The sequence below is a fragment of the Danio aesculapii genome, chromosome 2, assembly GCF_903798145.1.
Source record: "Danio aesculapii chromosome 2, fDanAes4.1, whole genome shotgun sequence".
Classification (NCBI taxonomy): domain Eukaryota; kingdom Metazoa; phylum Chordata; class Actinopteri; order Cypriniformes; family Danionidae; genus Danio; species Danio aesculapii.
The window spans coordinates 58,475,538-58,498,445 of NC_079436.1; the positions used below are offsets into that span (position 1 = coordinate 58,475,538).

Here is a 22,908-nt window from a genome sequence, read left to right on the forward strand (position 1 = left end):
AGCTAGAACAATCAGTTCAATTAGAAACACAATAAAAGTCAATACAATACAATACAAACTTAAAAAATGCATTAAAGTGAATAATCTGTTGTAAACTGGTGTGTTTTGAGTTTGGATTTAAATCGTGAAAGAGAGTCTGAATTACGGAGATCTGGAGGAAGCCAATTCCAAAACTGAGGAGCTGAGTGGGTGAAGGATCTGCTCCCCGTGGTGACAAGGCGGACAGAGGGAACAAAGAATGCGAATGGAAGAAGAAGACCTGAGTGTTGCATTTTATCAAGCATTATTAATATAGGACTAATAATTCAGGAGGGCTAACAATTCTGACTTCAACTAACACTCTAAAAAACGTTGGGTTATTTATATAACCCAATGGTTGAGTTAAAAATATTTGGTGCTTTGTTGGGTTATTTTAAACCTTTTATTTGGGTTATTTATTTAATAACTCAACCAGTTGGGTTACAATTTCTGAATCCTACATAACAGCTCTGTTTAATCCCAATTTGTAGCATTTCAGCTTTGATATTCGGATCTTATTTTGAGTTTAATTATTGTGTTTTTTCTGTTTGATATAAAGACAGCCTTGGAGATCCCGCTTTGGAGATGGTGCTTTAACAACTCAGCCAGCTATCATTTCTCCACTGCCATACAGATTGTGCAGCAAGAAGGTTCGGCCCTCATACGAGGAGGCAAAACAAGAATCTGTTGATTTGTGACGTCTAGGTGCATTATTTATGACAATAAATGTTGGACTTTATTTAATTCATGTGTGTGTACTTGTATTTCATTCAGTAGTTAGAGGAGGAGGAGCAACAGAGACAGAACCCTCTTGTCCTGCTGCTTGGAGATGAACTAAACTGCTCTCAGGCGTTTGTTATTGTGGGAGGAGTGACACTGAATTCAGGGATTTAAATAAAGCTTTGCCAAGGTATTAAAAGCGGTGTATTTTTATTTACATATAAAGATTACTACTACTATAATAATAATAATAATTTATTATTATATAGTGGTTAAGCCACTTTTTGGCAAAATAACCCAACAAATTAGTTATTTTTATAACCCAAATTGTTGGGTTAACCTTATCAACCCAATGGATTGGGTTAAAATAACCCAACAGAAGGTCGGTGCCAAATTGACCCATCTATGGGTTACCTGTTGGGTTATTATTAACCCAACTGTTTTAAGTGAGTATGAATCTAATTTATTCTTTTTGCAAAAACATTATAAAGACGATCCTTTAACTAAACTCTAGCTAAGAGATATAGCGAAGGGAGGATCCTGGTTTATCTTTGTTTAATTAGGGTAATTAAATAAAGGCGATCCAGCACAGAGTCCAGGGGGGAGGGAGATGCACCTTCAGTATGATGTATTGGATGTTGTGTGGTAATATTTTATTAATGTGTACATTTAACTTCGCCTGTGTTACGGCACCTTGCTGCAATTTTAATTTCCCTAAATGGGATAATAAAGTTGAGTCTGAGTCTGATATATAACCATGAACTCTCACATATCTACCTGAGTTCTGCAAAGCAGTCTTCAGCTCCTAAATAAATCACACTTCATCCCTGGGAATTATCAGTGTCCTGTAACGACATGACTTCTGCAGCTGTGTGTGACTGTCATGTGTGTGCGTGTGAAAGAGAGCGAGAGAGAATGAGTGTCTCTTTAATGTTTGTGTGCGTGTGGGTGCGTGCATACGTGTGTGCGTGTGTGTGTTTCCTCCACCCACCACAGCTCTTCTCACTCCTCTGTTCTCTCTCTCTGCTCCTCCAGCTCTGCTCTTCTGCTCCTGCAGGTAAGCCCAGGGGTCACACAGAGGTCACTCGGGGGTCAAAGGAGACGTCCAGCAGCAGGACGGGTCTCTGTGCTTCTGGTGTGTGTGTGTGTGTGTGTGTTTCTCCTGCAATCTGAAGCATATTTCAGACTCTTATTGTTCAGACACAGAGAAAAACAGTCAATAGCACAGTAATAACTAATAATAACGATTTTAGCTGTTGTTTTTACCATGTTTTTACCTTTAATGTCTGTAATTGAAACAGTATTTAACACATTTTCTCCAAAACTACACTGTTCTATGTTGTTTTAGTATTAAATATTTCTTCATATTTATGTATTTTAATATATTTTGTATTGATTTTAATGCTGAAGTGTGTAAAGTCTCTATAGGTGATTTATTTTTAGCTTCAGCTCATGAAAATGCACAATGCTACTCAGCTGAAATGCTATACCTATACTAAATGTGTCGTTGTTTGTTTAAACATTAATATACCTGCTATATCTGACTGTAATATTGTGTATTTAGAATTGTATATTACATTCACATTGTCTGTTGTCTATTGTAAAGTGATCTTGAGTCTGCAGAAATCACTATATAAAATAAACATTATTATTGTAATTATTATTGTTTTATTATTGTTATTATTATTGTTGTTGTTATTATTATTATTACTGTTATTATTATTAATATTATTATTATTGTTGTTGTTGTTGTTGTAATTGTTATTAATATTATTGTTGTTATTATTGTTATTATTATTATTATTATTAATATTATTATTATTATTATTATTGTTGTTGTTGTTGTTGTTGTTGTTGTAATTGTTATTAATATTATTGTTTTATTATTATTATTATTATTATTATTATTATTATTATTATTATTATTATTATTATTGTTATTATTATTATCATTATTATTATTATTATTGTTGTTGTTATTATTATTTTTAATGTTGTTATTATTATTATCATTATTATTATCATTATTATTATTATTATTATTATCATTATTATTATTATTGTTGTTATTATTATTATCATTATTATTATTATTGTTGTTGTTGTTGTTAATATTATTATTATCATTATTATTGTTATTGTTATTGTTGATGATTTTATTCTTCTTATTATTATTATTGTTATTATTATCATTATTATTATTATTGTTGTTGTTGTGTTTTTATTATTATTATTATTATTATTATTATTATTGTTATTATTATTATTATTATTATTATTATTGTTATTATTATTATTATTATTATTGTTATTATTATTATTATTATAGTTGTTGTGTTTTTATTATTATTATTATTGTTGTTGTTGTTGTTGTTGTTGTTGTTATTATTATTATTATTATAGTTGTTGTGTTTTATTATTATTATTATTATTATTATTATTATTATTATTATTATTATTATTATTCTTATTATTATTATTATTATTCTTCTTCTTATTATTATTATTATAGTTGTTGTGTTTTTATTATTATTATTATTATTATTATTATTATACTATCCTAAGGTCTTGATTGATCTGTAAAATCTGTAAAACCTAATGATATTGGAAATGTTGAATATATATATATATATATTTTTCATGAATGCATGAAGTTTAAACATGGGAATATACAATAGAATTTGTATGTGTATATTTGCATAAAACTAATTAAACAGACAATTATATTCGCTTACTTAATTTTAAGAAACAAAATTTGTTACTAGTTAAAATAAAGTTTTAACTTAAACAACTAGTTGTTGTTATTTTCTGTTGCATTAAAATGACAGTATTTATATCGTTTCTAGTGTTTTTCAGGCTCATACAGTTTTATGGCACCACAAACACTGTACACTGTAAAAAAATATATGATCAATTAGTCATGACAGCATGTTTTTAGGTCATTGTAACTTCATAAACTAAATTAATCATGTTCTAACTTAATTTTATAAGTTTTGCAAGCTGTTTTAAGTCAGTTTAACATAATAAAAGTTCAATGGACTCTTAAGGCAATCAGGATTTTTTTTTACAGTGTAGGATTTTCTATTTAGGAGGGCTCATTTTATTTTATTTATTTTTATTATTATTTAAATTCTTTATAGTTTCTATTGTGTGTGTGTGTGTGTGTGTGTGTCTACTAAAAATTACTAAGATAATTACTAAACATGATATATATATATATAGTTTTTTATTAGAATTGAAAATAAAATAAATGTAATTAATAATAATAATAATTCCTTACATTTATATAGCTCTTTTCTGGACACTCAAAGCACTTTACACATTGGGGGAATCTCCTCATCCACCACCAGTGTGCAGCATCCACCTGGAGTATGCAATGGCAGCCATATTGTGCCAGCCTGCACACCACACAGAGTGATTACGATATGGGGATGGTTAGAAGGCCATGATGGACTGTGGCCAGTGGGCAAATTTGGCCAGGATGCCGGGGTTAAACCCCTCTTTTACGAACGACATCCTGGGATTTTTAACAACCATAGAGAGTCAGGACCTCGGTTTAATATCTCATCCAAAAGACAGCACTCACTGACAGTATAGAGTCCCCATCACTATACTGGGGCATTAGGACCCACACAGACCGCAGGTTAAGCAGCCCTGCTGGCCTCACTAATACCACTTCCGGCAGCAACCTAGCTTTCCCATGTGGTCTCCCATCCAGGTACATCCAGGTACTTAGCTTCAGTGGGCGACCATGTGAGAGTTGCAGAGAGCTACCTGCTGTTTAATTTAATTTAATTTAATTTAATTTAATTTAATTTAATTAAAAAAAATAATTTAATTTAATTTAATTTAATATGAAAAAAAATTATATTTAATTAAAAATATTTTAAAATGAAAAAAATATTTATATTAAATAACAACAAAAATTATCAGATTAAAAACTAAATTAAATAAATAAAAATAAGTTAAAATTAAAATTAATAAATTAAATTAAAATTAAATAAATTTGTTAATAAAAAGTTAATAAAAGAAAAAAATATTTAATAAAAAATTATAATAAAATAACACATTAAATTAAATAGAATACAAAATAAATCAATTAAATTAAATTAATTAAAATAGAATAGAATATGAAAATAAATAAATAAATAAAAATTCAGCATTTCCACATTATGTCAGTGCATGATCTCTACAGTTTAATATGTTTCCAGCCAAAAACCTCTAAAAAACCCACCTTTTCCATGTCGTTATGAAGTGAGCAATGGACGAAAGCAGCTTCGAGACATTTGAGGACGAGCTGAAAAAACCCCTGCAGGAAAATCCTCCTCAGAAACCTGTCAGACAAACACGAGCAGGTAATACCAAATAATACAACACATGATTCTACTCTTTATTTCTCATTCAAGCTCAAATATAAAAGCCTAATAAAGAGCGCAGAGCTCTTTCTAAATTCAGATCAAGGCATCTGGACTATTTTGTGGTGTTAAAGTGAACAGAGAGGCTAATAATACCCACAATAACCTTTACAGAAACACGACACCGCACTAAACACAAACGCACAACAGCTCACTCTGAAGCTGTATAGACTCTATCAGCTCACTCCTTTCAGGACTGTGATTGCACTTATTAAATTATTACACTTGATAAATCTTACATAGGCGGTGGCACGGTGAATCAGTGGTTAGCACTGTGACCACACAGCAAGGTCACTGATTCGAGTCCCAGCTGGGTCAGTTGGCATTTCTGTATGGAGTTTGCATGTTCTCCCCGTGTTGGCGTGGGTTTCCTCCGGGTGCTTTTGCAAACACAAGCACTATAGGGGAATTGAACTACATTGGCTGTAGTGTATGAGTGTGCGTATGAATGAGTGTTTATGGGTGTTTCCCAGTGCTGGGTTGCAGCTGGAAGAGCATCTGCTGCATAAAACAATAGCCAGAATAATTGGCGGTTCATTCCACTGTGGCGAGCTCTGAAATAGGGACTGAGCCAAAGGAAAATGAATGAATGAATCTTGCACACTAGATGCCAAGATGTCATTATCATGATCACGTGTATTATTCTTATTACTATCATAGGAGTATATTCTCACTCCCTTAACTTTTACTTATTTATTTACTTTTAATTTGTTTAGGTGTTTATTTATATTTATTCTTTGTATAGTTACGAAATTATTATTGCAATTAATTATAACAACTCAACATAAAAATATATGATTGCTTTGACTAATGAATATCTCCTATTTGTTATTGAATTATTTCATGTTTTAATTTAATTTATTTATTATTATTTACTTATGAACTCACTTGTTTCATGATTAAAAGCTCATTTTAATTGCACTTATTAAATTAGTGCACTTGGTAAATCTTAAATATATATTAGCAGGTCTTTGAAGGTACATATTAATACCTTAAAAAGTACAAATGTGTACCTTAAAGGTACAAAAGTGAACCTTAAAAATGACAAAAGTGTGCCCTGAAGGTACTAATGTTCACCTGTATGGTACAAAAGTGTACTTTTTTATAAAGGTACCACCCAGGGGCGTCGCTAGACCCCATTTACTGGGGCACGAGCCCCAGTAAAACTCTCCAGTGCCCCAGTAAATGCTTTGAGATATGATTTACTTTATACGCATGTATATGTATTTATTAAGAGTGGTAATCCCAGAATAAAGACGTTACTCTCTACAGGTATGTGCGAACGCTGATGAAAACATGTAGTGTAATCAAAAAGAGAACTGAGCATGTGTGCAGAAAAAAAAAACACATACGCCTCACGCACCGCTCCTGCTTGACGCACTGCTCTGCTCCCGGTTTAAGTCCCGGTAGTGAACATGCACGCTGAAAAAGTAGCCAGCGTAACAGTCTTTTATACGGAGGTGTCGGCACGCAGTGAGTTTTCAAATCGACAAAGTTTAAATAATATGACGGTGATTGGGATGATGAATCAGGGAGGTACGACTTAATAAAGCTCATTCTCGGCCATGAGTCGGGTCTAAGACAACACACAACTGATAATTCGATAAACATCTTATTTATATTTTATAGAGGTGTCTATAGACTTTCACTGTAATAAAATTATTATTTAAGCAAAAGATTTGTCAAATTATCTTAGCATCACTCCAGTTGTGTCTTTAGATTGTTTCCCAATTACATTTAGGATTAATTTCTGTTATTTATTTAGAATAATAATTGTATAATAACAATAACAGTTATTTATTTATAATTATATATATATATGTATATGTGTGTGTGTGTGTGTGTGTGTGTGTGTGTGTGTGTGTGTGTGTGTGTGTGTGTGTATTATTTATTTATTTATTTGTTTGGGGGGAGCTGTGCCCCAGTAGAGCTTTATGTCTAGCAACGCCCCTACAGGTTTTGTACCTTTATTTTAGAGAGTGTACTTTGATAATCATATGATTGCTTTTACTGGTAAATATCTTCCATGTTATTCATCAATTCATTCATTCATTCATTTATTTTTATATTTATGAACTTGTTTCATTTCATTATTAAAAGCCATTTTAATTGCACTATATACATATTTAAGATGTACTAAGATGCATTTAATAATAATGCCATTATCATTGTGACATATATAATCATAGGGATGTGTTTTGCTCCTTTTACTTAGTTATTTACTTGGAATTAATTAATTAATCTATATTCTATCATTTAATATTAAACACTCTAATATTCGAATCTGAACTCTATGATTGCTTTGATTAGTAAATATCTCCCATTATATATTTATTTAGTTATTTATTCATTTATATTGAATTATTTGTGGCTATTTATTTAGTTATTTACTCATTTATATTGAATTATTTGTGGCTATTTATTTAGTTATTTACTCATTTATACTGAATTATTTGTGGTCATTTATTTAGTTATTTACTCATTTATATTGAATTATTTGTGGCTATTTATTTAGTTATTTACTCATTTATACTGAATTATTTGTGGTCATTTATTTAGTTATTTACTCATTTATATTGAATTATTTGTGGCTATTTATTTAGTTATTTACTCATTTATATTGAATTATTTGTGGTCATTTATTTAGTTATTTACTCATTTATATTGAATTATTTGTGGTCATTTATTTAGTTATTTACTCATTTATATTGAATTATTTGTGGTCATTTATTTAGTTATTTACTCATTTATATTGAATTATTTGTGGTTATTTATTTAGTTATTTACTCATTTATATTGAATTATTTGTGGTCATTTATTTAGTTATTTACTCATTTATATTGAATTATTTGTGGTCATTTATTTAGTTATTTACTCATTTATATTGAATTATTTGTGATCATTTATTTAGTTATTTACTCATTTATATTGAATTATTTGTGGTTATTTATTTAGTTATTTACTCATTTATATTGAATTATTTGTGGTCATTTATTTAGTTATTTACTCATTTATATTGAATTATTTGTGGTCATTTATTTAGTTATTTACTCATTTATACTGAATTATTTGTGGTCATTTATTTAGTTATTTACTCATTTATATTGAATTATTTGTGGTCATTTATTTAGTTATTTACTCATTTATATTGAATTATTTGTGGTTATTTATTTATAAACTTAAATTGCACTTATTAAATTATTGCACTTGGTAAATCCTAAATATTTAATATAATCATTTAATTAAGATGCTTGTATTTATTTACATGGTTTCATATGTTATCATATTTACTTTTACTTATTTACTTTTAATTATTTATATATGTACTCATATTTCTGTAATTAAACATACTCTGATTATGGAATTTGAACTCTGTGATTGCTTTGATTGGTGATTATCAAACATTTGTTGTTTATTTTTATTTGCGTTTATTTATTTGTTTATTTTTAAATCTATTTATAAAGTGATGTTTTAATTGCACTTGTTAAATTATTACTACGGTAAATATTACACATATACGTTTAAGATGCATGTATTTATGCATGTCATCCTCATTGTTTCATGTGTTCTCATATAAGGAGGTGTTTTTACGCTCCCTGTACATTTACTTGTTTATTTATTATAACTAATTAGTTAATAATTAACTCATTCATTAATTTTCTTTTCAGCTTAGTCCCTTTATTAATTCGGGGTCGCCACAGCGGAATGAACCGCCAACTTATCCAGCACATTTTTTACACAGCGGATGCCCTTCCAGCTGCAACCCATCACTGGGAAACACCCATACACACTCATTCACACACACACACACACACACTACGGACAATTTAGCCTACCCAATTCCCCTATAGCGTATGTGTTTGGACTGTGGGGGAAACTGGAGCACCCGGAGGAAACCCACGCGAATGCAGAACATGCAACGCCTATTAATAAATAACTCACTCATTAATATTTATTTCTTCAATTAAACAAAACTAACTCTGATATTTTTATTCATGAACTCGTTCAGTGTTTTAAATAAAAGTTTCTGAAATGTTTGTGTTGTGCGTCTGACCTGCTGTTGTGTTTGTTAATAGAGATGTACACTCAGAGGAGGGTTCGAGAGGTGAGTTTAATACCACACGACAACTGGACATTATACACACACACACACACACACACACACACACACACACACGCACACACACACACACACACGCACACACACACACACACACAGATTTACGCTTCCATTTATAACCTTGTGTGTCCTGCAGGAAGCTCCAATCGCTCAGCAGGTGCCGAAAATGATTCCCCGTGAACACCCACTGTCCAGTGCCAGTACGTCACACTGAAACACACACATCAGGATGGTTTTATTAGCTTTTTTTTAAAGATTTTTCACATTGTGGATGATAACTTTGGACCAAATATTACCTGCTTGGGCTGAGTTGATTCCAAAAAGAATCGATTTGGAAGTATTGAGAATGATGAGTTGATTCTAAAAAGAGTCTTGACTCTTTTTTTTAATTGACTTTTGAATCTCAATTCTTGAATGAATCATGAATCAATGAATCAATTATTATTGAAACTGACTCATGATTCTTATTGCTTTGGAATCGATTCTTTTGGCAATTAACTCTTGATTCTCAATGACTATAAATCGATTCTTTGTGGAAATGACTCAAATCTCAATGCCTCCAAATCAATTATTTTTGGAATCAACTCTCAAATCTCAATTCCTAGGAATCAATTATTTTTTGGAATTGACGAAATGATTCTTAATGCCTCCAAATCAATTCTTTTTGGAGTGAACTCTCAAATCTCAATTCCTATGAATCAATTCTTTTTGGAATTGACTCAGGATTCTCAACATCTCAGCATCGATTTTTTTACTGACTTTTGATTCTCAATGCTTTGGAATAGATTCTTTTTAGAATCAATTCTCAATTATCAATGATTAGTAATCAATTCTTTTTGCAAATGACTCTCAAATCTCAAGGCCTCCAAATTAATTGTTTTTGGAGTTGACTCATGACTTTCAGCATCTCAAAATCGATTCTTTTTGGAATTGACTCTGTATTCTCAATGCCTAGCAATCAATAATTGTTGCAATTGACTCAACAATTCTCAACACTTTGGAATCGATTCTTTTTGGAATTAACTCTCAATTGTCAAAAGCCTCAGAAACGATTCTTTTGCGAATCAACTGTCAATTCTTAACATCTCAGAACTGATTCTTTTTGGACTCGCAAATCTCAATGCTTCCGAATCAATTATGTATGGAATTGACTCATGATTCTTAAAATCTCAGAATCGATTCTTTTTGGAATTAACGCTCAATTCTCAACCCCGAGGAATCAATTATTTTTACAACCTACTCACGATGCATTGAAATAGATCCTTTTTGGATTTAACTCACGACAGTCAAAGCCCCAGAATCAGATTTTTTGGGAATCAACATTTCAGAATCGATTCTTTTTGGAATCAACTCTCGATTCTCAATGGCTAGTAATCAATTCTTTTTGGAAATTACTCTCTAATCACAATGCCTTCAAATCAATTATTTTTGGAATTGCCTTATCATTTAAAACATCTAAGAATCATTTTATTTTGGTATTAACTCTCGATTGTCAAAGCCCAGGAATCAATTCTTTTGAGAATCAACTCTCAATACTCAACATCACAGAATCAACTCTTTTTGAAATCAACTCTGGTTTCTCAACAGCTGGAAATCGATTATTTTTGGAAATGACTCCTGAATCTCAACGCCTCCAAATGAATTATTTTCGAAGTGGACAATTAGGAGTCGATTCCAGAAAGAATTGATCCCTAGCCCTTTAGAATTGAGAGTCGATTACAAGACATTGATATTCAAAAGTTAATATTAAAAAAATTGATTCTGAGACATCGAGAATCAAAAGTTGATTCCAAAAATAAACAATAACGAGGGTTACGATTCAATTACAATAAGAATTGATTCCTGGTCATTTAGAATTTACAGTTGTTTCCGAAAGGAATTGATTTCCAAAAAGAATAGATTTAGAGTCATTTAGAATCGAGAGTTGTTTCCAAAAAGAATTGATTCCGAGTCATTTAGAATCGAGAGTGGTTTCCAAAAAGAATTGATTCCGAGTCATTTAGAATCGAGAGTGGTTTCCAAAAAGAATTGATTCCGAGTCATTTAGAACCGAGAGTTGTTTCCAAAAAGAATTGATTTCCAAAAAGAGTTGTTTCCAAAAAGAATAGATTCTGAGTGATTTAGAATCGAGAGTTGTTTCCAAAAGGAACTGATTCTGAGTCATTTAGAATCAAGAGTCATTTGCAAACAAAAATTGATTCAGTCATTTAGAATCGAGAGTTGTTTCCAAAAAGAATTGATTCTGAGTCATTTATAATCAAGAGTCATTTCCAAAAATAATTGATTCAGAGTCATTTAGAATCGAGAGTTGTTTCCAAATATAATTGATTCAGAGTCATTTAGAATCAAGAGTCATTTCCAAAAATAATTGATTCAGAGTCATTTAGAATCAAGAGTCATTTCCAAAAATAATTGATTCTAAGTTACTTAGAATCGAGAGTTGTTTCCAAAAGGAACTGATTCCGAGTCATTTAGAATCGAGAATCGTTTCGAAAAAGAATCGATTTCCAAAAAGAGTCATTTCCAAAAAAGAATTGATTCAGAGTCATTTAGAATTGAGAGTGGTTTCCAAAAATAATTAATTCTGAGTCATTTAGAATCAAGAGTCATTTCAAAGAACTGATTCAAAGTAATTTAGAATTGTTTACTGAAATCTACTGTATGGCCAGCAGTTGTTTCCAAAAGGAACTGATTCTGAGCGATTTAGAATCGAGAGTTGTTTCAAAAAAGAATTGATTTCCAGAAAGAGTTGTTTCCGAAAAGAATTGATTTTGATTACTCTTGATTCTTAACCATTTAGAATTGAGAGTCCAAAAAATGTATTCCTGAGTGTTGAGATTCAAGAATAGATTGCAAAAAGATTCAATTCTGAGACGTTTTTGTAATCAGCTTTCGTGCCGCAACAATCAATTATGAGGCAATGAGAATCAATCACAAAATGAATTGATGCCTCTGCATTTAAAAGAGAGTAATTTCCAAAAAGAATAACAGGCGTTAAGAATCAATTCCCAAAACATATTGATTCCTAAGCAGAGCAACACAAGTGAAATGCAGAGGTATAAATGTTGCCATTTTTAAAAAGCTTTTGTAATTGATTACTGCCAATAATTTGCATCATTATTCAGAACTTTTTTATAAAAGTTTTTGGTTTTGAATAATTATAGAAGGTTTGTCAAGGAATTTGTAAGTGTAAAATAACTAACCTGTTGTTTTGTGGTTTCCCTGTTCTGTCAGCATCGTTACGCAGAGCTCTGTCCATCCAGAACCTCAGTCAGATGCAGATGGAGCGTCCGTGGGAAGGAGTGACGCTCAACCGCTGCCTGATCGTGGCCATAACCATCCTGCTGCTGAGCTCCGGCTTACAGAGAATACACGGCATGTGGAGCTAGTATCACAAATCTGGCTTAACGATTATGATTAAGCATCTGTCTTTTTTGGAGCTTATTTGACAATGGACCCTTTCACAAGACGTGTTAAATGGTCATCAGCATCTTAACATCCTTGAAAGTTTTTAATAATTAGATTAATAACACTAAGTGAATTGTGTGAGGTGTGTGTGTAATGTAGTGTGTAAGAGGACAGGACAGTAAATCTGACATTATTCTCTCTACTGGCTGCTGTTATTAGTCTCACATTATTATTTTCCTCCTTCTGAAAGTCTTGATAACACCATCCTGGAGTTTTTCAGTCATTATTTCAGCAACCAGGATTGTAAAAACATTATTTGTTATACTCTTAACTGTGCTCTGAGTTTACCAACTATGACGACTTCTGCTCCTGACACACACGCAGATGTGAAAAGGGTCCATTGTCATTAATTGTCTGGAGTCTAATGTATTAACCATTGTTATTGAATGTATTAACTGAAATCTACTGTATGGCCAAATATGAACATATACTCAGGGTTGCCACTTTCAAGGACACTGAATTCAAATGCTGCATCCCAATTCGAATACTTATACTACACCCTAAAAGACTACTTTTTTGTGAAGGAAAAGTACACACTTTTGAGTGTGTAACAGAAGAGTATGGAAGCTTTTGGGACGTATTACTTCCTCGTTAACAGATCGTTGTGTTGCTTAGTTACGAGCCCTGTCAATCATCCACATTTCTTTCATATTTAATTTCCTACCTTAGCAGCAGCAGCAGGTTAATCTCCCATTCACGAGTCTTTCATGCAGAGAAATCTCCTCAGGTGTTTGGATAATTCTGCATTCAGACGTTAATGTCCAAACACGGCTTTATATAAGTTCAGTATTGTTGCTCAGATGAAATATAACACAGAAAACGCGAGCACTTTAATTCACACCCCCAGCATAGATAGATAGATAGATAGATAGATAGATAGATAGATAGATAGATAGATAGATAGATAGATAGATAGATAGATAGATAGATAGACAGACAGACAGACAGACAGACAGACAGACAGACAGACAGACAGACAGACAGACAGACAGAGCCATGAAAGTCTTTCCTGTACTTAACATTTCACTTAATATGCACATTAAAATGTCATAGAATTCAATACTGTTAATGTTCAACTGTGGTTTCTGAAATATTGATGAAATACAATAGTTGTCATTGGTCTTGTATAAGATGTAAATGTGAGATCTTTAAATTAAGATTTTTTTTTATTCAGTTTTTGAAAGCAGCACAGCACAATTGTTGAAATAACACCATAAACTTTCAATTCAGGCACGTATGTTTGATTTTAAGCACTTTCCAGACCTGGAATGCCTATGTCTGAAAATCAAGCACTTTCAAGAAGTGTGGGAACCCTGTCTACAAACATTACAGTTATATAATTTATATATTTGTAATGCATTTTTGTAATTCTAATGAATGTATTAATATGTATATATTACATAATAATAAGCAAATTGCAATATTAAAGGTGCTGTGTGTGAGTTTTAGACTCTTCTAAAGCATTAAAATGCAATAATACGTTTGCAGATATTCAGAAACATGCTCAGTGAGCATTCTTGTTTATCTGAGAAACAGATGCTGAAGTCAGATATTCTGCTTTGAACATGTGCGTGGCTGTCTTTGTTTAGGTCATTTAATCCGCCCAATGCCAGTTTAGCCAATTATATTTCAGCACCCCGGGTTGCCAGATGGTGGAAAACCACGCATTTCATTCATTCAGTAAGGAAGTCTATCAAAGCATGCGGCTGTGACCGAAATGAGGCCTCCGGTGGACAGTAGCAGACTCTGAAATGAGACGCAGATTCAGAGTTTCACATGAGGTTATTAATTAGCAAATAATATAAATATAATGAATGTAAACATAAGGTGAGCAGGCTACATTGTAACCCAGTGTCCTAACAACACGCTACGTGACGAGATACTCAGTGATAAGCAATTTGGCTGTTTGCATCAGACGAAACACGTCAGAAATGTAAATACAGCCATTCAGAGGCACAGAATAGTGCACTCACTGCACTCCAGTGAAATGGTCAGGTTTATAATCTAATGAATACATGTTAAACCTCTTTAATGTTATTAAATGTAGATGCTGAATCACTGATGTGTGTTGGTTTGCACTGAGTCTCAGTTCTGAAGTTCAGTTTCAGACGGTTTATTTTATTGTCCAGATCTGAGGTGAACTATCTGCTGCTGCTTTCAGGAGTACAGCAATAAATGCCATGTGAAAGCTCATTCAGACTCACATTACTAACATTTAACACTGAATTAAGCACATGAGCTGTACCTGAGCTGATCATTGTCAGCTTTCTGTTGTTCAGCTGTGAGAAATAGACGCCGTCTCTAATATATAAATTCAAGGAGTTGGTTAGAACAAAAACTCGGTTTAAGATGGAAAATATTGCTTCTATCATGTGCCGTTGCTTTAGAACATGGCTTAAATCAGCCTTTAAGGTCAACCCAGGCTCATTCTGAAAACGTAGTCCCGAGAACGTTTCTGGAGATTGCGAAATACGTCCAAGGAGGTATGTATTTTTGCAGTTTTTGGTTTTTGCGAATCCGCGAGAGGCCGCTGTGTGCGCCTTTTTGGCTTCTCGGATGTCTCCCGCGAGTGCCGTTCGCGCCCGCGCTGTTCTCGCGTAAACCCACCAGAGGCCGCTGTCGAACGAACGTCTGTCTGTCTGTCTGTCTGTCTGTCTGGCCGGCCGACCCACCCTCCTCCTTCCCTGAACCCAACCAATTTTACCGATTGACCCACCCAACAATTTACAAAAGCTGTCCAGAAAAAGAAAAGTCCTCATCTGATTTTTTTTTACCATGTTTTTGGATTTTACCACATTCTTACCCTGTTATAAACTTGTTCACTTTATTTCTTGGATTCTGTTTGTCTTACCTGATTTCTGGAACCACTCTTCCCCGGACTCGAACCCGGTCGTCGGCGTCGTGGTCAGCTCCTCTCTGTGTCTCGAGTCCGCCGACGTACAGGACGAGCTAACCAGACAATCTGGTTGCGGCGGGAAAGCCCTCCACACGAAGGCGAGCGCTAAAAGGAACGGTGTCATACCACCCCACAGCATTCGCTTAAAAAATGCAATGCAGCCATACGTACCTTCGCAGTCTCCAGAAACATCCTCGGGAGTACGCTTTCAGAATGAGCCTGGGTTGTTTAAGGTTCAATCGTCAGACTCGATTCTCAATCTGGGATTCTGCGCTTGCGTTTGTTTTGATCCAGGAATGCAATACCTAGTTCAACCACTGGGTGTCAAACTTACATACTGCACCTTTAAGGATATCTATTAGTTGGCGTGCACCAAACAAAACACTGACAAAATTATTATTTAGAAGAAAAAAGCATCCAAACTTGCAAGATCATCAAATCTGACTAATCAAATGCTCTCTAGTGTCAGACATGCCTCGCCCCTTCTTCTCATTGGCTGTTCATTTGATGTGCTTGAGCTCAACCACTCTCACTGGCAGACCTGTGAGAAAAACAACACCATTGGCTGTTTTTAAAAAGGGGAGGAGCTACTCTATATCCCACCCTCTCTGCATGTGTCAGTTGAGATTACGTCGAACATCCAATGAAAATGCACATTTTCAAGCACTTCAAAGGACATTTAATAATCCATTATTAATTAATTGCTGTTTTTTTATAATAATAAAAAAATACATGAATAATAAATAACTAATCTGGGATGAAAAACAACAAACTAAACTGACGGACAGTGTTTTCTCCTCACAGATGCTGTCAGAGGGCGAAAGGAGGACAGCGAAGCGCTCACGGTGCTAACTGACAGACACACGCTGCTCAGACGAGGGAAAATTACACCACAGGTGAGACAAACACAGACATCAGGTAAATAATCTGATTTAAAGCATCTTATAAAGTTGTTCTTTGACCAAGTGAACGTCTTATACATAAAAAATACTATAGTAGTTAGTAATAGTGTTTTTGAACCATACTATTGTTCAGTGTATAATACTGCATATTTACAGCATCTACAACACTCTGTTAATGAATTCTCCAGCTTACTGTAGTATTAACTATAGATGAACTGATATCCTGTAAAAACACTGTAGCATACTTTAGTTTTTACTACAGTAAACTGTGGTGTATTGTAGTATAATATATCATATAGTAGGTGACACAGTGGCTCAGTGGTTAGCACTGTGGCCTCACAGCAAGAAGGTTGCTGGTTTGAGTCCCGGCTGGGTCAGTTGGTTTTTCTGTGTGGAGTTTGCATGTTCTCCCCATGTTGGCGTGGGTTTCCTCCGGGTGCTCACAGTCCAAACACATGCTATAGGGGAATTGATTAACTAAATTGCCCGTAGTGTGTGAGTGTGTATGTGTGAATGAGTGTGTATGGGTGTTTCCCAGTACTGAGTTGTAGCTGGAAGGGCATCTGCTGTGTAAAACATATGCTGAAATAGTTGGTGGTTCATTCCGCTGTGGCAACCCCTGATGAATAAAGGGACTAAGCTGAAGGAAAATGAATGAATGAGTTGTGTTGCCATAGCAACTATAGAATGACCACAACAGATTAGTTACTATAGTTGTGTTACCGAAGCACCAATAGAACTACTACAACAGATCAAATACTGTAGTTGTGTTACCATAGCAGCTATACAGGGTGGGTCATTTATATGGATACACCTTAATAAATTTATTGGGAATTTCACAAGGAAAACAATGGTGTGTTTGGTTTTAATATAACTTTATTCTTTCATGAGTTATTTACAAGCCACTCACATATACTAATGTGCCACAAACAGGACATTAAAATCACCAACCATTCACATTTTATAATGGTGTATCCATATAAATGTATATACTGTATTTGCGTTACCGAAGCACCAATAGAACTACCACAACAGACCAATTACTGTAGTTGTTGTTCCTATAGCAACTATAGAATGACCACAAAAGGTTAGTTATTATAGTTGTGTTACTATAGCACCAATAGAACTACCACAACAGATCAATTACTATAGTTTGTGTTCCTATACCATCTATAGAATGACCACAACAGATCAATTACTGTAGTTGTGTTGCCATAGCAACTATAGAATGACCACAACAGATCAGTTACTGTAGTTGTGTTGCCATAGCAACTCTAAAATGACCACAACAGATCAATTACTGTAGTTGTGTTGCCATAGCAACTATAGAATGACCACAACAGATCAATTACTGTAGTTGTGTTGCCATAGCAACTATAGAATGACCACAACAGATCAGTTACTGTAGTTGTGTTGCCATAGCAACTTTAGAACGACCACAACAGATTAATACAGTATGACTATTGTGTTTACAATAAATCACTATAGTATTTTTGTAGGTTAGATTTAAAGAAAAAAAAAAACACTGAACGTATTATAAAAATGTGTCAAGATCTTACTACTTTTTTGAATTTGTCTCAGATTTGTCTCAGATTTGTGATCAGTGTTCATTATTCAAACATATTTACAATAGTGTACAATGACTGCGGACACTAGTCATTGCTTTATATATGTCTGTGTTTGTAAGCCTGAAATTATTCGTACCCCTTAGATTAGACTGTGTACAAAAAATAAGATAAGTGTGTCCCAAATCGCATACTTATGCACTATTCTACACCATTTTGTAGTATAAATAGTGTAAGTAGTGCGTTCACACTGAAAACTCTAAAAATAATAAGTGCACTTTAATTACCTAGATGATGCACTCATTCAACCGGTAATACGAAGTGTGTAATGTTGGACACTTCACACACTCAACAACCACAGCTTTACTCACATAGCGGAAGGGGCGGGGCTAATGGTGAAGGGGCATGGCTTTCGGGCACTGATGTTGGACTACTTGATTCATTTTGGCTTGTGAGAGCAAAATTCTCCTACAAAAGCGATTACAGCGCCTACTGGTGGTGAATGTGGTTATACTCCCACAGGTATTATTTGGTAGTTTGGTCATTTGTTTCAGTAATATGACAACCTTCAAACGTCATTTGGGAAACAGTTTGAATTTCCGCTTAGTAAAAAAACATTAGTGTTCCATTTGGCACGACACTACATACATATACTATGCTGTTGAGTGTGTAAGTGCATAAGTACATAGGAGCATAGTGTGCCATTTGGGACACAGCTGATGTCCTCACTGAGCCATGACTGTCCACAAACCAACAGCAGTTTTCACCTGTTGAGCTGATTAAAAGAGCTGTTCCCAATCAATCAGGGCAATTAGGACGCTTTAGAACAGCTTGGACTATGGTGAATGGTGTGGAACTTTGGATTTTCCCATAGACTGTAACAGTTTGCAAAGGGGATGAATAATTTTGAACATGCCATTTATATACACAGTCGAATTCAAAATTAATCGAACTCCTGTGAATTTGATTTTCTTCTTTAAGTATTTCCTAAACGATGTTGAACAGATTCAGGAAATTTTCACAGTATTTCCTACAATATTTTTTCTTCTGGAGAAAGTCTTATTTGTTTTATTTCAGCTAGAATAAAAGCAGTTTTTAATTGTTTTAAAGCCATTTTACAGTCAATATTATTAGCCCCCTTAAGCAATATTAGTTTTGGATTGTCTCCAGAACAAACCACTGTTATACAATGACTTGCCTAATTACCCTAACTTTACCCTAATTAACCTAGTTAAGCCTTTAAATGTCACTTTAAGCTGAATACTAGTCAAATATTATGTGCTGTCATCATTGCAAAGAGAAAAGAAATCAGTTATTAGAAATGAGCTATTCAAATGTGTATTAAACATATATAAAATAATTAATATTCAAGAGGAGGTCTAATAATTCTGACTTCAACTGTATATATTAAAAAAGTAGCCCCTATTAAAGGACTCCTCTTTAATTATGATTTCACTCAGAGAAAATGATGCATGTGTAATATGTATGAATGTTAATGATTGACCTCTGCATTGATTCTCTCAGCCGGACTCTTCATTATGGGACACACTGTTCTGGTGGCTTGATGATGATGATGATGAAGAAAGATCCGGAAAGCACAAGAAAGTTTCCAGGAGCCTCAGACATAGAGCCCTTCCAGACCCGCGGCTCCTGAAAAAGAGGAAAACCTTCACTGAGCGCAGAGGAAGAGCAGGGGAAGAAGAGGTTAAAGAGACTCGGAAAAAGATGAAAGCCAAGAAGATGGAGGAAGAGGAAAACATGGAGGGGAAAGCAAAGAAAGACAGCAAGAAAAAGATGAAAGCCAAGAAGATTATGGAGGAAGAAGAAGAGGAGGGATACATGGAGAAGAAGAACAAAGCAAAGAAAGACAGCAAGAAAAGTCCTGTGAGGAAAGAGTTAAAGCAGTGATGAACACACCAGAAGAGAATTATTCAGTGGATATACATCTGAAGTCAGAATCATTCGCCCTCCGGTGATGTTTTGGAAATATTTCCCAAATGATGTTGAACAGATTCAGGAATTTCTCACAGTATTTCCTACAATATTTTTTCTTCTGGAGAAAGTCTTATTTGTTTTATTTCAGCTAGAATAAAAGCAGTTTTTAATAGTTTTAAACCCATTTTAAGGTCAATATTATTAGCCCCCTTCAGCAATATTAGTTTTGAATTGTCTACAGAACAAACCACTGTTATACAATGACTTGCCTAATTACCCTAACTTTACCCTAATTACCCTAGTTAAGCCTTTAAATGTCACTTTAAGCTGAATACTAGTGTCTTGAAGAATATCTAGACAGATCATTGAACATTACTAAATTTAATTTGCTTCTTTAAATTCAGCCCATATAAATTCTTTACAGCCACTTACCATAAATAAACATAGTAAATCCAATATGAATCATTTTCACTGCACTTCTGAGTGCTTTTAGAAGATGTGGGTGTGTTTAAACAGGGTATATGCAGGAATCAATTTCAATACCTTTTTAAAGACCTCCTGAGAATATTTTAAGTCCTCATCGCCACTTCAAGTTCTAATCAGTATCAAAACCTTTAACTTAAACAGTTGTTAATAAACAGTCGTAGTAAAATAAATTAATGGACCACAACCGTGCAACAGAACGGAAGAAAAGCTTAAAATAATCAATTATACGGTTGTTTTCAGCGACAGGTTTCAGACACGGTTTAAACTCGTCTTTCTCCAACCAGGAGTATGCTAACTTACATTTTCCCATTCGCTCTATTGACCTTATTCTTTAATGCGGAAGTGCGTGCGTTTTTACGATTGTTTTAGAACTTCCGATTCAGCTGCCTATGGGAGAAATGACTAGGAATAATAAACGGTAGAAAACGGTCAAACTACTTACTCTACAAACAAGTGTTTGCATGATAATACAGACAAAGTGAACAATATAATACGAAAATATCAGTTTGCAACATCAAGCAGCAAAACGCGCCTTTTTTTGTAACGTTTAAAAATGAATGGAAGTGAATGAGACCGGAAGTCTCGAGCCAAAATGATTCAAATGGCTGCGCCCACTCGTACGCGGAGAATAAGGTGAATAGTTTCGCTACATGTGGAGAGCGTCACCCTCCCGCTTTTGTCGCAAATTACGTGATATTACCCGGATGGAGGAGCTTGGCTGGTGTTCTGTCGATTTGTTCTACCTTGTCAGATTGTCCTACATCCCATTCAAAGAGCAGGTAGCACATTTTGATGACACAATATGCTACCCGGCGGATTTTGCTACCACTGTAAATTTTAATCTGGAGTAGTGCGATATGAAGCTGTAATATCACCCTAATCCACCTAATCCTTAACTCCAACCTCAGAACCATTCAAATACAGTGTTGGTGGCATAATCTGTTGGGGAGGATTAAATGTCAGGACACCGGACGCGCCCTGGGCCGAACAAATCGCGTGGATCGAGCACGGCGTTATTAATATTAGGAAGAAAAAGATATATTTTTATACTTTTTTTGGAGTCAAACATATTGGATAACGCTTGAACAAAAATTTAAGACCTCGTAAAAACTCAAGACTTTTTAATACCTTTTAAAGGCCTTAATTTTCTCATAATTGATTTATCAAATTAACACTTTTAAAGACCCCGCAGACACCCTGTTAAATGTCATGAAAATAAGGTCATCGTTATAAATAATGTATTTTTTTTTCTTTAGCAAAATATTTTCTTTTATTTGGATATTTTTGTGATTAAGCTGAGAATAAACTATAATTTGGTGCTTTTTTGTTATTATAAGTAAATGCATTTACTAAAACGAACAAATAACGGCATCATTTAAAATAAATAATCATTTTTCTTTAAAAGTGTTGCATGCAAAACTGTTGCAAACAATTTATTTGTGTTGAATTTAAACAAACAAATCAAATTTAATAATGTTCAACTTCATTTGTTTGTTTAAATTCAGCCCAAATAATTTGTTTACAACCACTTAACGTAAAAAAATTGAATAAATCCAAGGAATCATCTTTGAATCATTTTTTCAGTGTAGTTTCTTTCATTTATATTACTTGTGATTATTGTTTTGATTATGCTAATGATAAGCTATAATTTGGTGCTCTGTTTGGATGTTTTTAAATGAGTAAATGTATTTACTGACATGAACAACTAATGTCATCATTTAAAATAAATTATCATTTTCACACTCATACACTACAGCCAATTTAGTTGATCAGTTCCCCTAGAGCGCATGTGTCTGGATTGTGGAGGAAACCGGAGCACCCGGAGGAAACCCACACCAACACTGGGAGAACATGCAAACTCCACACAGAAACACCAACTGACCCAGCCAGGACTCGAACCAGCGACCTTCTAGCTGTGAGGCGACAGTGCTAACCACTGAGCCACCGTGCCACCTAAATTATCATTTTTCTTTAGCAAAACATTTTCTTTTAATCTGATTGTTTTGTGATTATTTTTTTTGCTTTTGCTGATGATGAACTGCAGTTTTGTTGCTTTATCTGTGCTTGTTTTTGTGGCATCTCTGAAATAGATATTTGAAGAGTTTGATGCTCTGAAAAAATCACCGATTTATGAGAATAATCTTAAATAATTAATATGTTAATTAAAAATGAGTAGTTTCAGTTCTGCAAAGTGTTTTTGAAATGTTTACTGTTAACGAGAAATGTTTCATTGTTATGTAAACGAATAGGAGTCTGGGAAACTAATAATTCAAGCATCGTTTTCCACTCCTAATGTATGGAAAATAAAAGTCTTGAGTCAATAAAATTGCTGCATTGGATATAATATTTGCACATCAGACACAATGGCATGTCATTCAAACAC

The 22,908-nt window shown here is 33.8% G+C and overlaps 1 protein-coding gene across 2 annotated transcripts; it reads left to right on the forward strand.

Moving 5' to 3' along the window:
* The first annotated feature begins 1,688 nt into the window (after nucleotides 1-1,688).
* Nucleotides 1,689-21,629, forward strand: LOC130214721 (uncharacterized). 2 transcript variants are annotated; one of them, XM_056446531.1, is made up of 7 exons: nucleotides 1,689-1,795; nucleotides 4,994-5,093; nucleotides 9,230-9,258; nucleotides 9,410-9,473; nucleotides 12,508-12,648; nucleotides 16,442-16,533; nucleotides 19,629-21,629. In XM_056446531.1, the coding sequence occupies exons 2-7, from the start codon at nucleotides 5,000-5,002 to the stop codon at nucleotides 20,010-20,012; spliced, it is 804 nt and encodes a 267-aa protein (XP_056302506.1). In that variant the 5' UTR covers nucleotides 1,689-1,795; nucleotides 4,994-4,999; the 3' UTR covers nucleotides 20,013-21,629. The 2 variants fall into 2 exon arrangements, with proteins under 2 accessions (XP_056302506.1, XP_056302513.1); XM_056446538.1 differs by having other exon boundaries at nucleotides 1,794-1,873.
* Nucleotides 21,630-22,908: the final 1,279 nt, after the last annotated feature.

What these genes read in the sequence shown, in the direction of transcription:
- LOC130214721 (XM_056446531.1), top strand. Translation starts at nt 5,000, where the DNA reads ATGGACGAAAGCAGCTTCGAGACATTTGAGGACGAGCTGAAAAAACCC. An exon ending in CTCAGAGGAGGGTTCGAGAG is followed by an intron (nt 9,259 to 9,409) that starts GTGAGTTTAATA and finishes TGTGTCCTGCAG; the next exon opens with GAAGCTCCAATCGCTCAGCA. An exon ending in GAGGGAAAATTACACCACAG is followed by an intron (nt 16,534 to 19,628) that starts GTGAGACAAACA and finishes TGATTCTCTCAG; the next exon opens with CCGGACTCTTCATTATGGGA.